The sequence below is a fragment of the Tetrao urogallus genome (assembly GCF_951394365.1).
Source record: "Tetrao urogallus genome assembly, chromosome: 4".
Classification (NCBI taxonomy): Eukaryota; Metazoa; Chordata; class Aves; order Galliformes; family Phasianidae; genus Tetrao; species Tetrao urogallus.
Genome location: NC_136817.1, coordinates 20,559,080 through 20,573,295, shown reverse-complemented (window position 1 = coordinate 20,573,295; position 14,216 = coordinate 20,559,080). Strand labels below are relative to the sequence as shown.

Below are 14,216 nucleotides of genomic sequence, written 5' to 3'. Positions count from 1 at the left end.
TTAGAGTAATTTGGAGATGTTCCTGTTTTATCAGTGGAGATAAATACATACCAAACTTGCTATGAACAATCTATTTGATATTACATCTGTGACTCAGATGGCAAGTACGCGTGGCTTTAAATACAGGTGTACTTCCCCCACTGCAGCAGTGAAGCATGCAAGTTATGAGTCCTCCAAAGCTAACAGGAACCATTAAATACAAGATCCTAAGTTTTCAAATACGTGCTATTTCAGAAGGCTTCATTCACAAAACCAAAGAGAAGGTTGTCTCTTAGGAATTGTCACCTATAACAGCATTTGTAATTTCCTAATCTCTAGGAATAGGAGATATGTTACAACTGTTCAGATAATGCATTTGAAATATTGTTTCCCTCAATGGTAAAACCAACTAACCAAATAAGGATGAGTGGTTTTGCCTAAATGTAATGAAATAGGATCACACAAAAATCATCTTCTCTAATGCCTCTAATAGAATAATACAGGAGGGTTTTAGGTAGTGAAAGCAGCTATCAGCTGTTGGAAAAGTTAGCCAGCTCCACAAGTTTCTAAGAAACTGCTATATTTACGATGTATTTAGATGGAAAAAAAACTTACAATTTATCACTATTATAGTACTGAAAAGATGGTATGATTACGTAAATAATACTTAATTGAAACCTGTAAAACAGCCAGCTGTATTGTTAACACCACTGTGCTAAACACTAATCTACTTGAGTTTCACACAAGGTGTGACACAGTAATTTGCTACAGTAAATTTGTCTTCACTTGTTAAAGCTTTAAACTCATCTGTTGCTCATCTTCTTTTTCATCTTGGAATGCCAAGTTTCAGAGCAGTTCGTATTGAAGCATTTTTTGTTAGAGTGGGTCTGCATTTGACCCCAAAGCTTCTCACAGTGCTAAGTGATTCAATTTATTTGCCAGGTTTTCAGTCCCCAGCAGGGTTCTTTTCTGTCTCTCTCCTATTACTAATCTCAGGTAGAGGTAATGCTATGTTGGTATACACAAGTTGGAAGGGGAGAAATTCAATCCTTTCTTGTTATTTCAATTCACCCGGAGCCAAAACTAGAAGTTTAAAGCAAGTGCTTATCACTGAGCCGATATCTTTTCATACAGTAACAAGACCAATCAATTCTCTCCATCAGTTGTATAAGTGACTGCTGCTTTAGAGCTAAGACTGCCTGTTCTTAAGATCACTTGTAAGATTTTATAGTTCACTGTCATAGCTGATTTAGTGGGGATTGGGAGAAGAATGCTTAATCTGAAACTGTAATCCTACCTTGTTTTTGCCAGGGTTTACATAGCTATTAAAGAAAAGGAACAAAGTGGCTTGTTGGGCATAAACCACTGGACTTACAGTTAGCAGTAGGGTTGTCTGTGTATCATGGGTTTCTTCCGTAACTCATTTATGATAAATTAATTTTTTTGTTTTCTTTTTATTAGTACTATTTTTCATGTGCCTAGAGTACATCTTTTCTCACAGGAATAATTTCATAAATGCCACGTCTCACTCTAGTGAGTCCTCTGGAGGAACTACTGTCATGGTATGTTATTGCAATCCACATAAAACATATTAATGACAATAAAATTAAGGATTCTCTATCTAGTAGCTAGTTTCTCCTCTGCCCTTATTTTTATTTTTGGCCCAAGCATAGAGCTGTTTACCCAGTCATGATTCCTGGTGCTATAGTGAGGAGCTGTATCTTTAGGAGGAACTGAGCTAAAGAAGAGAGTGATACGGAGGTTTCTATGGGAGGATGGTTGAAATTCCTAAACTGACTTAAACCTTGAAACTTTTTGCACAAGTTCATTAGCATGTGCAGATGGATAGCTGATGCCTTACAAGGTCTTGAAGTAAGATGGATTTGTGAAAAAGGCCTCTTCAATGATGAACTCAGCATGTTCATTCTGCTTTTTAATATGGAAATAAGTGGAAATTGCATGGTTGCAAATTGATCTGCATGTCGTGCTTGGCTTATGCATCAACACAATTGTATAGTTCATGTAGGTGAATGATTATTATCTGGCATTGATCTAAGTCACTGTGAAGAAATCGTGCAGAGTTTACAGGTTATTTTGTTTTGGTCTCAGTCACCTACCTTTGGTCTTCAAGTGGACAGCTGTAATTGTGATGCCATGAAGCCTAACAAACAGCAAAGGATGAGAAAACCTATATGTTGACTTGCACGTTCAATCAACTCGCATATGATCTCAGCAGGAAATTCAAAACAAAAGCTAATTTATGGAAAAATATGTAGTTCTAATCACAGTTTAGCTCTGTGGGGTTCCAAATAACACACTACAGTCTCTACATGCAGATGCTTTCATCTAACATTCCACATTTGGTAACATTCCAAAAGTTCTTATCAAACCTTATTATCATCTTTTATTAAATCTTACTACATTTCTCCTTATTGCATGTTTGCTGTAATATTCTGTCATTCTTAATATGGAATAAAATAGCTTTGATCTTTTTTAGACAGTCATGAGATGGAAATATGCAACATGAGTGTTTAACTATACACTCTAAAATCCTAGCTCTGTGTGTCCTTTGAACATCACAGTAATTGATTCCTGTTTCTTTTTCCTTTGGTTCTTGAATCTTTTCATCAGACTGTACTTCTTTATGCCATCTATGTGCAAATAGGTTATATATGATTGTACAGTGCCATTTCATTATTATTATTATATCCCTCAAGAATTTTAGTGGGAGGTTTTTGTTTCTGTTTTCCTGCAGTAAAGTTTTTGAACTATAAAAAAATGCTTGGGCCCTTCACTGATGCTCTTGCCTAAGTGAGATGCTTCCAATAGATGTTGAGACGTTACATTGGCATTGCTTTTCTTTACGCTGCTGTTTTATGAGGGCTGCCATCTATAAAGGATGTTGCCCTAAGCAAAACTTATGTTGGAGCTGTAGAAAAAAATAAAATAGATAAGCACAGACCGGAGCCTCAGCTGTTTACTGGAAAGTAAGTTTAAAAGAGAAATAAGGAAGGAATTAAAAGACTGAAGGAAGAGACTAAAGAAATGCCTGAAGGAATACAGAAAATTAATTATCATGCCATCTTAACCCAGGCTTGGAAAGTGTAAGTCAGGAATTTTTTCCACAATGTTTGACAAGGAGATCATTGATTATGACTTTATGAGATAGAAACCCCAAATTTATAGAATGTTTTTCACGCTTTTCTGTGAACTCAGACAAAACAACCCTGTCTCTAAGCATTCAGCAATCTAGTATGCATGTTTTCATAATTTCTGCACCTGTAATAACTTTCACCATCTTGTTAACTGTGAACAGTATTATTTGGGGGGAGGAAAGAAAAGGAGGGGAAAAAAATGTGTTCAGGGGAGGCTCAGGATAATACCAATGGCTATTTAGGTTATCATGAGGGCTAGCACATATCAGAGAATGCTGGGTGATCATAATGAATGGCAAGTGTGAAACAAGCTGTAACAAATAGATACTATTTAAGTAAGCAGTTACTGAATAATGATCTCTGTCTATGTTGTAAGAAATCTGGACTCTCCCTTAAGCTTTGTACGTGCCTCACATAATGCTGTTGACAGAATTAGACCATTGTTATGTAAAGTCACTGGCTTGACAGCAAGAATGAGACATCTAGGCATACAAGTTTAGAGAATAATAAAAGTTCCATTTCTTGGTAAATGTACTAAAAACAGTTACACCAAGCCTATAACGCATCTTTCTTAACAGCTCAAATACAACTGTACTTTTAAACAATATATAATCGTCTTTGACTAGTAGTTGAAGAAAGTAACTTTTTTCCATTGCAGATTCCTGACGTGTAGAATCATAGAATTGCTCAGGTTGGAAAAGATCTTAAAGATAATCAAATCCAACGACAACCTAACCAAAGCACCCTACCTCTAACAACCCTCCACTAAATCATGTCTCTGTGCACCACATCCAAGCAGTGTTTAAACGCATTCAGGGATGGTGACTCAACCACCTCCCCAGGGAGCCTATTCCAGTGCTTCACAACCCTTTCTGTAAAGAAGTTTTCCCCGACATCCAACCTAAACTTACCCTGGCACAACTTGAGGCCATTTTCCCTTGTCCTGTCACCAGTGAAAGGAGACCAACCCCGCTTTCGCTGTAAGCATCTCTCAGATATTGGAAGAGAGCAATAAGGTCTCCCCTCAGCCTCCTTTTCCCCAGACTGAACAGCCCCAGTTCCTTCAGTCTCTCCTCATAGGCCATATTCTCTGAGCCCTTCACAAGCCTTGCTGCCCTTCTTTGGACCTGCTCCAGCACCTCCATGTCCTTTCTGTTCTGAGGTGCCCAAAACTGAACACAGTACTCAAGGTGAGACCTCACCAGTGCCGAGTACAGGGGCAGGATGACTTCCCTAGTCCTGCTCACCACACCATTCCTGACACCAGCCGGGATGCCATTGGGGTTCTGGAGGCATTCAGGGCCAGGCTGGATGTGGCTCGAGGCAGCCTGGTCTAGTGATTGGCGAGCCTGCCCATAGCAGGGGGGTTGAAGCTAGGTGATCTTTCAGGTTCTTTTTAATCCAGGCAATTCTATGATGATAAATATATGATGCACCTGTTGACTAGTCTTTTAAAGAAGCTTATAAGCACGCACTCTAAAAAATTGGAAAAAACAGGCTTTTTGTTGATTTAAGGAAGACAGAAATAAATAAAGAACTTATAACTTGTAATTCACTTATTTAGAATTTTAATTAACTGTTTTTAATTGACTGTTTGATCTGCAGCAATATCCAATGCATCCTATTATCTTAGAAAAGAGCAGATGAATGCAAATCACTGGCAGTTGATTTACACATCCTCTGGTCCACTCCAGGTCCTTCAGAATAAAATAGCTTCAGATTCTAATTATAGCTGCAAGAAAAATATACGGGAGATAATTTAAAAAACCACTTCAGTGTTCAAATATTTCATTTGAAAATGTATTGCCAACAGGGAGATGAACTAGAAGACAATCCTTCAACAAGATTGAGCAATAATTGCAATTTACTTAGTTTAAATTATAATCTTTTTGCATTGCTTTAAATATAAATTATATTCACTTTTCCTATGTGCAAGTGTGCATATATATTATTCTATTAATTCTAGGGAAGCAATTTTGTAAACCATAGTTTGAAAGCGCCAGCACCCGGAAATACATAGAAGAAGCAGTCCTGGAAGATAAGTTAAATATCTTAGCAAGAAGCTCATCTTCAAGTACACCTTCATGAATAATAAGACTTGATTACCATACCTTCTAAAATGCATGGGAGAAGAGAAGAAGGGTTGCCAACATTGTTCAGTTCCTCTTACTAACTTCCTCCACAGTGCTGAGTATTTTATGTTCATAGAGCATACTCTATAGATTGTATCTCTGGAGGTCTTGGGGAGGTGCTTGCTCCTTTGAAATAGCCAGGATTTTTTTTTTTTATTATTTCTGCTGTCCAATGTTAATTTTTTATCTTTTTTTAAGAAGAGATGGAATAATATTTGAAGTCCCTTTCCCAGTTCAAGCCAGTTCATTTCCCAGTTCTGATTCCTTCTATTTAAAAGAGCCCTCCTGTCTTGGAAATTTCTCCTACTCTCATAAAATGCGTTGTCACCTTCAGAGTTCTTTCTCTGAAGACAACATCTACAAATTTGTAATGTTGCCTGTTGGATTACTGGTACTTCAGACACATACCCTGTTACTGTTGGGCTACTTCTGTGATTGAAGCCTCTGTTTATATGCATACAGTTTTGCTTATTCACCCTTAGCACCTGCACGTTTCATGCTTTCACTTGCACAGTGTATAGGGTGTTTGCTATGCCTTTTGTTTTTTGTATGTGCCTGTCAACCATAGTACTTTAAAGAAAATAAGGTTGATGTTGGTGGCTAATGAAAGAACACCCTTGAATTTTGACCAATAAGGATCTCTGATTTTTACTACATATTGCTACTCTTTCCTAGAAATAAAAAATATGCTTGCTTTCTGACACCAATCGTCAACCCCAACAAAGTATATGTACTCATAGTTGCGTCCAGATTTTTTCTGTTGAGAGCTCACCTATTGGGTGACAGCTCAAAAAAAAGTGATAGCTGCTGCATTCTGGATGCTGGAGGATAACATCTGTCTGATTTCTTTACCAACTGCTTTTCTGTTGTCTTCAAGTGATTTTCTGTTACCATTCTCTTCTGTACCTCTCATAATTTTGGCAGAAGAGGCTTTTGAGCCAGCGAGCAAGGCAGTGAAGGGAACCTCTACCTAAGCAGGGCTCAGCAGGTAGTCATCAATTCTCACTATTCTAGTTTTGTCACATAGTTAGGTAAATATTCCTCCTCTCTTACTACCTATTAATAAGAGAACCTGTTTCTTTTTGGCTTACTGAAGAAAGTCTTGAAGAGAGTTTTGAAATGATAATACAGTGTGTTTCCTCAGGAACAGGTTGCTTGTAAAGAGAATGCATCAAGTGCAGCAATACTTGCTTGAGAAATGAGCGTACCAGACAAACAGGCTGACAGCCTTTAAAGAATGAAAGGGCTTGATAGAATCAACTTCTTTTTCCTGAAGCAGATTTTTGTAAAATGTTTTATGTAAGTGTGAACAAGTCTTTTTTTTTTTCCAAGTATTTGTTATGAAATGTGTATCTAGTTGCTTTTTTAATTATTAAGTGGAAATGGAGTCGTTGTAGGCTGTTTTAAAATCAAAGAACTAGACCTTGAATACAGAGAGTGAAAGGTAAGATCAACCAAGCTTGAAAAAGAAGTTTAAGATGGTTTGGAAAGCCTTAGAAACCCTTTAGAAACACTGCATAGTGACAGATGGTAAGATTACTTGATAACCTGTAACGAACAACAGCATTTTTGTTGATGCTGCTGTAGGCATAAGTGCACTTCTGTAATCTGAGCTCTGAATCTTTTGAATATCCCAGTTCTTGTGGCATATAGGCCCTGTGTTGCTCTGGAAAAGTATAAAGGGAGGAAGAAAAGCTGAATTGTTCATTTGATTATTGCTCATGTTTTTGAGAATTCAGCCGTATCCACCAGCACCACCCAGACACTGACTTTGTATTTATGCACAGATCCCAGAGGACTTTCTTCTAATGCTTCTTCTTCCTATCCTGTTGAAGAGAATGAAATCTTCATTGTTTACCACTGTACTCTAAAGGCTGTCTATAAAGCTGATAATCCTAGCCGCTAGCAATAAAAATACCACATTAAACAAGTCTGTCAGTCCCACAGTACTTTCTCAACTCCTATTTGGTAGCTTGAGATTATTTTGCAGAATGGAGGTGTGTACTGAAATGGCAGAATAGGTAGAGAATATCATCATCTATTTCTGTGCTTAAAAAGCCATTCTGTTCCTCAATGGGAACAGTCTTTCCAATCTTCATTAAGAAATGCCTCCTTTTTCTTATGGGATTGTGGACGTGTTTGCAATTGCACCATTCTATGTTTTCACCCTTTCCCTGAGGGTTCATCCCTTCTTTGCAGCTGTGGGTCATTTGGATTGAATTGTTATGTTCTGTGACTACAACCATCACAAACTGTCTCCTTGGTAGAGACATCTAACATTCTCTGACAAGTCTTTGCTGACATCAAAAATGTGCCAGTATTGCAAGTTGTTCCAGTGTTAGTACCCTTACTGGTTTGGTAGTCTAATTACAGCCTCAGAGCTGGCTGCTCTGGGAGAGATCCATTGTCTTCATTATCATTATCTATCACCAAATAAATGCCAAACTGAAGAGAAATGAACAAGAACTGACAGCCAATTCAAAATCAATAAACTGCTTTACATTGGATTTGCAATTAAAATAACAGCTGGCAAATGGAAAATACATTCCTCGTTTAATTTTGCTTCCTTTGTCAAATTCTTTATAAAGAAAAAGTGGACTTGCCATTTCTATGAACCTAATAGAAAAAATTTTCAGAAGTAGAGGGAAAAAAAGTTGAACTTTTGACATCCCTATCTCAAAGGTGGAAGAATCTCTTCATCCTTTTCTAGGCCTGAGAAAAACAAAGCAGCCTGTACACTCCAGCAGTCTGCCTGAATCATTCCACCTCTGCAAATTCAGGACTAGTTCATAACATTTGACTTGACAGTCTCAGACTCTTTACTGAATTGCCCTCTGAATGTAGGGTTACTAGTACCAATACTGCCTTCTGGTTGTTGAGCATCATGAATATTTAGCAGTTGCCTCACTGTCCTCATAACAAGGACGGCGAAGGACCTAAAGTTTGTTATTGTTTAGATGACTGGCTGAGAAGAGACAATTTAAAACCAAAACTAGAAGCAATGCATCAATAAAATAGAGCTTGAATTTGTCTTAATCAGTCAATTCACCTATTTTTTAGAAGTTAATATCTCTTAAGACAGTTGAGGTCTATGTCTTGATATCTGGATCCTGCACTGACTGGCATAATTTTTTCATGTTATTCCTTTTTGTTTGTAGTGAATGAGGCTTCCCTAAATTCCATAGAGCTCAATCAAAAAGATGGTTGAATTATTTAGCGTATTAGCACACGCTGTCAGTTTTGGATTGTCTTTAGAACTCTCAAGCAACATTTTTGGTTTGCATTAAAAATGTTCTAATTAAGCAAAATTTGTGAAAGTGCTGCACGTATCAGCCTGTTCATTTTTATTAAATGTTGTTTACTGATCTTGGTTCTAGTTCGGTGTTAAAGTTGAGAGAAAAATGGTGTTTTGGTGAGACAACTGTTAGCATCTCTAACAGACAGCAATGGTGCAATGCACGTAGGCACAAGCTCAAAGAGAAGGTAATTGTCACTTACCTTGTAGTAACTATGTTTTGTTTTGAGATGTAATCAATACAGATCCCACAGTCCTTGCTTTTGAAGACTTCAAATTCCAACTGTTTAGGATTATGAGGGAATGGCTAGAAGGTCATGTCAGGTCTTCCCCTTTTGACCTTCCAGCAGAGAATGAAGAAAGTGCAGGGCACATATGTAGTACCAGCAGACAGAGCTGATAGTGGAGTTCTAAGCTCACGAGATTGGTAAGGATGCACATCTAGAGAAACCTCTTTCAAAATAAACGTCACTTTTTTTTTTTTTTTCCTGTAAAATACAGGAAGCAAAGCATACCAAGTTTGAATCATATTTAACTATATTTTGTTTTTCATTGCTGCCAGTGAACTAATATATCAGATAGTGGAATTTGATTCTTGGGATTTTGATGAAATATATTAAACAGATAAAATCTTCAGATGATTAATAAACAAGAATTTCAGCTAAGGTGTGACTGAACTAATAATGGCTAATTTTAGGAATGTGCCAAGAATGGTGGTGGTTGGATTTATGTTCTAACAAGAGGTGGCAGGGGAAAAAAAAAAAGAAATAAGGTTTTAGGGTCACAGAAGATCCTACATTATCAGGCTTTGACAGGCAATTTAAAGTCTGAAAAGGAAGAGTAATACTAGAGTCAGAGACTTGGAACAAAGAGAATATGTCATGTCTACTAGGGATTTCAGTCTTTGAAGCATTCAGTAATAGGTCTTTGGGTGCAATCTGTTGTTTTGTTTTGTAGTGGTGAGGGGGGCAGATTAAGGCAAACACTTGGTGAAGATGGTCTTAATTCTGCAATGTTTGCTGTCTCTGTAACTAAACTGCCACAGTAGTCTGTTTGTCTTAAGAGTAGCCATGGTTAATACAGAGAGACTGCAAGATTAGAGATGAAACTAAATAGGATGAAGAATTGCTTATCTTTAGGATAGAAGGAATGAATAACATCGACTATAGCAGTGATCTATTTCAGGGGCAGAAGAAGCAGAAGAAACAAGATGTAGTGAATCATCTTCCTTGTATGATACACTGATGGTCAAAATACATTAGCAGAGAAAAATTTTCCAGTGTATTTTTACTCCCTGGTAGTACTGAAAGATGATTCCACCTTTGGATATTGCTGCTGTTGTTGAATAAGTAAACTCAAATTATGCTGAAAGCAAATTAGAGTAATTAGAATAAATTTAATTTTTGGTGGTATCATAGAGTCATTGGAAGAAAATGAAACAGACCATTAGATGGCAAGAAGTTTTAAATGTTGTGTGTATCTTTATCATTGAGGTGATATTTTTTCCATATTTTTGCTCAAGTAGTTTAGCTGTGGGGTTCAGAATCACAACATGGCTGAGATCGGCAGAACCTCTGAGTCGATCTATTCAAACCCCTGCTCAGGCAGAGGTTTTGGGCAGCCTATGCCTGTGCTCTGTCACCCACACAGAAGTGATGTCTCATGTTCAGAGAGAGCCTCCTGTGCTTCACTTTGTGCCCGCTGCCTCTGGTCCTGGCACTGGGTGCCACTGAACAGAGCCTGGCTCCGTCCTCTCTGCGCTCTCCCTTCAGGTATTTATGGGCATTGATGAGATCCCCTTGAAACTCTATTTCTCTGGGCTGAGCTGGGCTAGCAGTCTACACCTGTCCTCGTAGTAAATGTGCTCTAGTGTCTTCATCATCTTTCTGGTCCTACATTGGACTCTCTCTACTCTGACTCTTGTATGGGGGGCCTGAAACTGAGTGCAGCACTCCAGGTGCGGCCTCACCAGCACTGAGTACAGTGGAAGGATCTCTTCCTTTGGCTTACTGGCAACACTTTGCCTCATGCAGCCAAGAACACCATTAGCCTTCCTTGTGGCGAGGGCGTACTGCTGGTTTGTGTTCAACTTGGTTACCACTGGGATTCTCACGTCCTATTCTACAAAGTTGTCTTTCAGCTAAGCAGCCCCCAGCATGTACTGGTGCCTGGTGTTATTCCTCCCCGGGATTTGTTCATTAATGCCTGGTGGCATTAGAGTTCCCTGATAGTTCCCCTAACACCATGGAAGATTGGCTCTGGCTTCTATAATTATCATAACTGAACATGTTAACTTGATGTCATCTTTTGATGAACGTGACTGTGGGGAATTAAGCACTTCAGAAGCTACCTTACACATTTTCATTACCACAGCAACTAAGTACCCAGCATCTACAGCTCTGCTCATGATTTTGGCTTTGTTCTATAGGCTAGCATGCAGGATGAGCACAAAGTTTAAAGTTAAACAGAGTGTTGTTAACAGAATGGAAAGGAGTGTTAGTGTTTTAGGTTAGCCCTATAGTGTCCACAGAATCTTCCTTCCTCTCGTGTTGTTTTCCCTTTCTGACTAGCCAGAACAGATCCGTGCGCTGCAGAAATCATTTCAGTAGGTCACTTAGAAGCTTACTTAAATGATTTGTCTCTTTAGAATGATCAAAAATGACAGCAAAAAAAAAAAGAGAAAAAGAGAAAGGGCATAATTACTGCCTACCCTTTTGAACATTGATTTGGGACCGGTAAAAGACTCAAAATGAGAATGGGAGAATGGTGAGCTTTTTGTCAGCTGCACTCACTGAAAGCACTGTATCATTAAAGGACAGTGGTAGTAATTGCTTAGTTGCCATTGCTAAGTTGAACTATTATTCTGTGAATGCTTGTTCCTGTAATTTAATTTTTTTAATGTATGACTTTTCCGCTGCAGAGCGTGGAAAGCCATTATTTGTGCAATTTGTCTTTGTGGTTAAGAGCATCAAATAAACTGTATCCTTTACCACCAGCAATGCATCTGTTTGGCCTCAACTGGCAGCTGCAGCAAACTGAAAACGATACTTTTGAGAATGGAAAAGTGAATTCTGATACTGTGCCAACACATCCTGTAACAGTACCTGCTGGAGAAAACGGTAAGTGAAATGCACCAATTTCTTTCCTTCTGAAAGCATTTCCTTCTCTGAAAGCATTTTCTTTCTTTGTGTTTTATTTACATCACCAGTTTTTAACGTTTTTTGTTTATTTGAAGTTCAGAGCCTTTGAGAATAATAGTAATTCAAAATAGCCATGCAGACACTAAGCAGGGGTTGTATTTCAACTGAGAACACCTGAACTAAACATGTGAACTGAACAATGAATCCTTGGTGGTAATCTTGATATAAATAGGAAATGTGGTTGTCAACCAAAATTTGTCTTGGGAATTTACATGCCCTCTTGGATGAGGACAGAAAACATCTCATTGTGGTGAGATGGTGCTGAGGCTGGCCAGCGACCATCCTTCCTTTGGGATCCAGGCTGCGGAAATGGCCACAGCAAAGCCAGGGTCCCCGATGTGACGGGGCACTCTGTTTCATAAGGGGGACCTGATGCCATCTTTGTGAATCTCAGTGAACTCCGGATAGTTTTCAGACTAAAGCCTTGTTTGTGACAGAGGAACATAATCAGTCCATTTCTGAAGGGTTGGCACCACAAGAGGTTCTGCAGGGGAATTTGCATATTTTCAAAGGTTCTCATTAGTTGTGCGTAGCTTACTTGTAACCAAGGAGCTTCCTATTGCGTGATGACCTTGCTGTTAAATACTTCTTGTTCTTTTCTTTCTGTAGCCAATGAGGGTTTTTTCCTTTTTTTATTTCTCTCTGAAACATAGTAAGTCACTTTTAATATATTCATGTGTTTTCTCAAAATGTCTTACATATAATACTGAGCCTGAATCATGCATCCAATATATAAAATAAAATAAAAAACTTTATTTCCAATATATAAAATAAAAAACAAAAAATAATTTTGTTGTAGGAGCTTTTAAAATACAAACCACATAACAGGATTATTTTTTATCGACCTTTTTCCATGTTGCCCTTTAAGATTCTCAAAACATTTAGGAGCCTATGCACTTTTGGCTAACAGAGGCTTTAAAATCAATAGTTTTTGAATGGAAAACTTGATTTAAATGGTTGATGAATGCAGTATTTGCTTCATTACAGAAAAATCCATTTTCCCTTTCACAAGGTAGAGCTGACCTCCTTACCGCTGAGGAGGAGGAAGCATCTGCCAGCACTTGACATCTTGAAAATTTTTCAAGTTATCACAGCTCCAAGTTATAGAAATAATACAGTTTGAATCATTCTTTCTGTCATCTTTTTAAACAGGTTAAACTTCTCTAGTAGGAGTTTTTCATTTCCTTTACCCTACTGCCTTTTTCTTGTACTTGGATATTCATTAACTCTTTCTGTGTTCTTACTTGTTTTGAATGAATAGTAAAAAGGTGCTGTACAGTTAATGAATATTGATGCTGAAATGGCAGCTCATCATTCTCTGGTCTTCAGCTCTGAGAAGCCAATGCGTTTTTCTATTGTAAAATAATTTATTAATTGTTTTTTAAATATAAATTGTTTTTTTCCCCCTTGGTATTTTTTTTTTTTAATAAATTAAAGCCTAATATACTTTGCCTCGGAAATAGAAGAAAATAGCAAATATATCAAATATGGTTTTTTCCTTCCTTGAGTCCTTAAATACAGTCCAAGAATGGGGTTAATTTCATCTACCGCTAAAATGCTGTCCTCTGCAGAATATAGTAACTGGTCATTTATCAACACACGTCAATACTAAGCAGCAGACGAACCAGAGAATACACACATTTTAAACCACAAAAGGAAAGTTAAGTAGAAGGTGTGGTGATGACTAGATAAGAAATTTAAGGAGGGAGCCCTCGTACTATCGTGCTAGTTACAAGAAATTGTAAGGAAGAATTGCTAAAGCCTTGATTTTGATACCTTGGCCATTCATTTTTCATGAGTCTTATCTGAATTTGAAGTAGTCCAAAAAAGTGCTAGCTTGGGTCAGAAAATAGATAGTCCTCAGGTGAGTGGCTTGGATCCTAGATAGTTATTTGCCATTCAGAAGTGCAGATACTTTGTGTGATGAATTAGTAAAGCTTACATGTTAAAATGCATTCTTCTGACCTCTGGAGAAAGTTCAGCTGTGGTTTGCCTACAAATAGCTAGTCATAAACTGACAGTAAAAGCATGTGAAATCATCCTTGGATGCAAATAATTAGTTAAATGAAGCTTGAATCTCTGAACAAGCCTTCTCTTTTTTGTTTGTTGCTTTTGTGGATTGTTTTTTAGGTGGTGAGGGATTTTTGTTGTTGTTGTTTTTGTTGTTTTTGTTGTTGTTATTGGTTGGTTGGTTTGTTTTTCTTTCCCTGTGCTTTCCTCTGTTCAAATAGTAAACTGCTGCCAATGTATCACTTGCTTATCTAGGCAGGCGTGATTCAGGGCTGCATAAGGTATCATAAGGATATGTATTTTCTATAAGATGAATTTTAGAGGGCACTTCAGTTGAGGTTCTCCAAAGTACATTTTTAGCCATGCTTAATCACATCTCAGCACCTACTTGAGGTACCACGGTGCTTCACCTGGTTTTATAACCAGACAGCATAAAAGAAAGGTT

General features: G+C 37.8%; 1 protein-coding gene across 7 annotated transcripts in view; it reads left to right on the top strand.

Annotated features, from left to right (window-relative positions):
• The window catches only part of TENM3 (teneurin transmembrane protein 3), a gene marked incomplete at both ends in the record, with an annotated part of 305,029 nt that overhangs the window by 201,333 nt on the left and 89,480 nt on the right, over positions 1-14,216 (top strand). For all 7 annotated transcript variants that reach the window (XM_079534385.1, XM_079534384.1, XM_079534383.1 and 4 more), the window contains one exon: positions 11,558-11,680. In XM_079534385.1, coding sequence (XP_079390511.1) covers positions 11,558-11,680 — 123 coding nt within the window. The remainder of the gene's footprint in view (positions 1-11,557; positions 11,681-14,216) is intronic.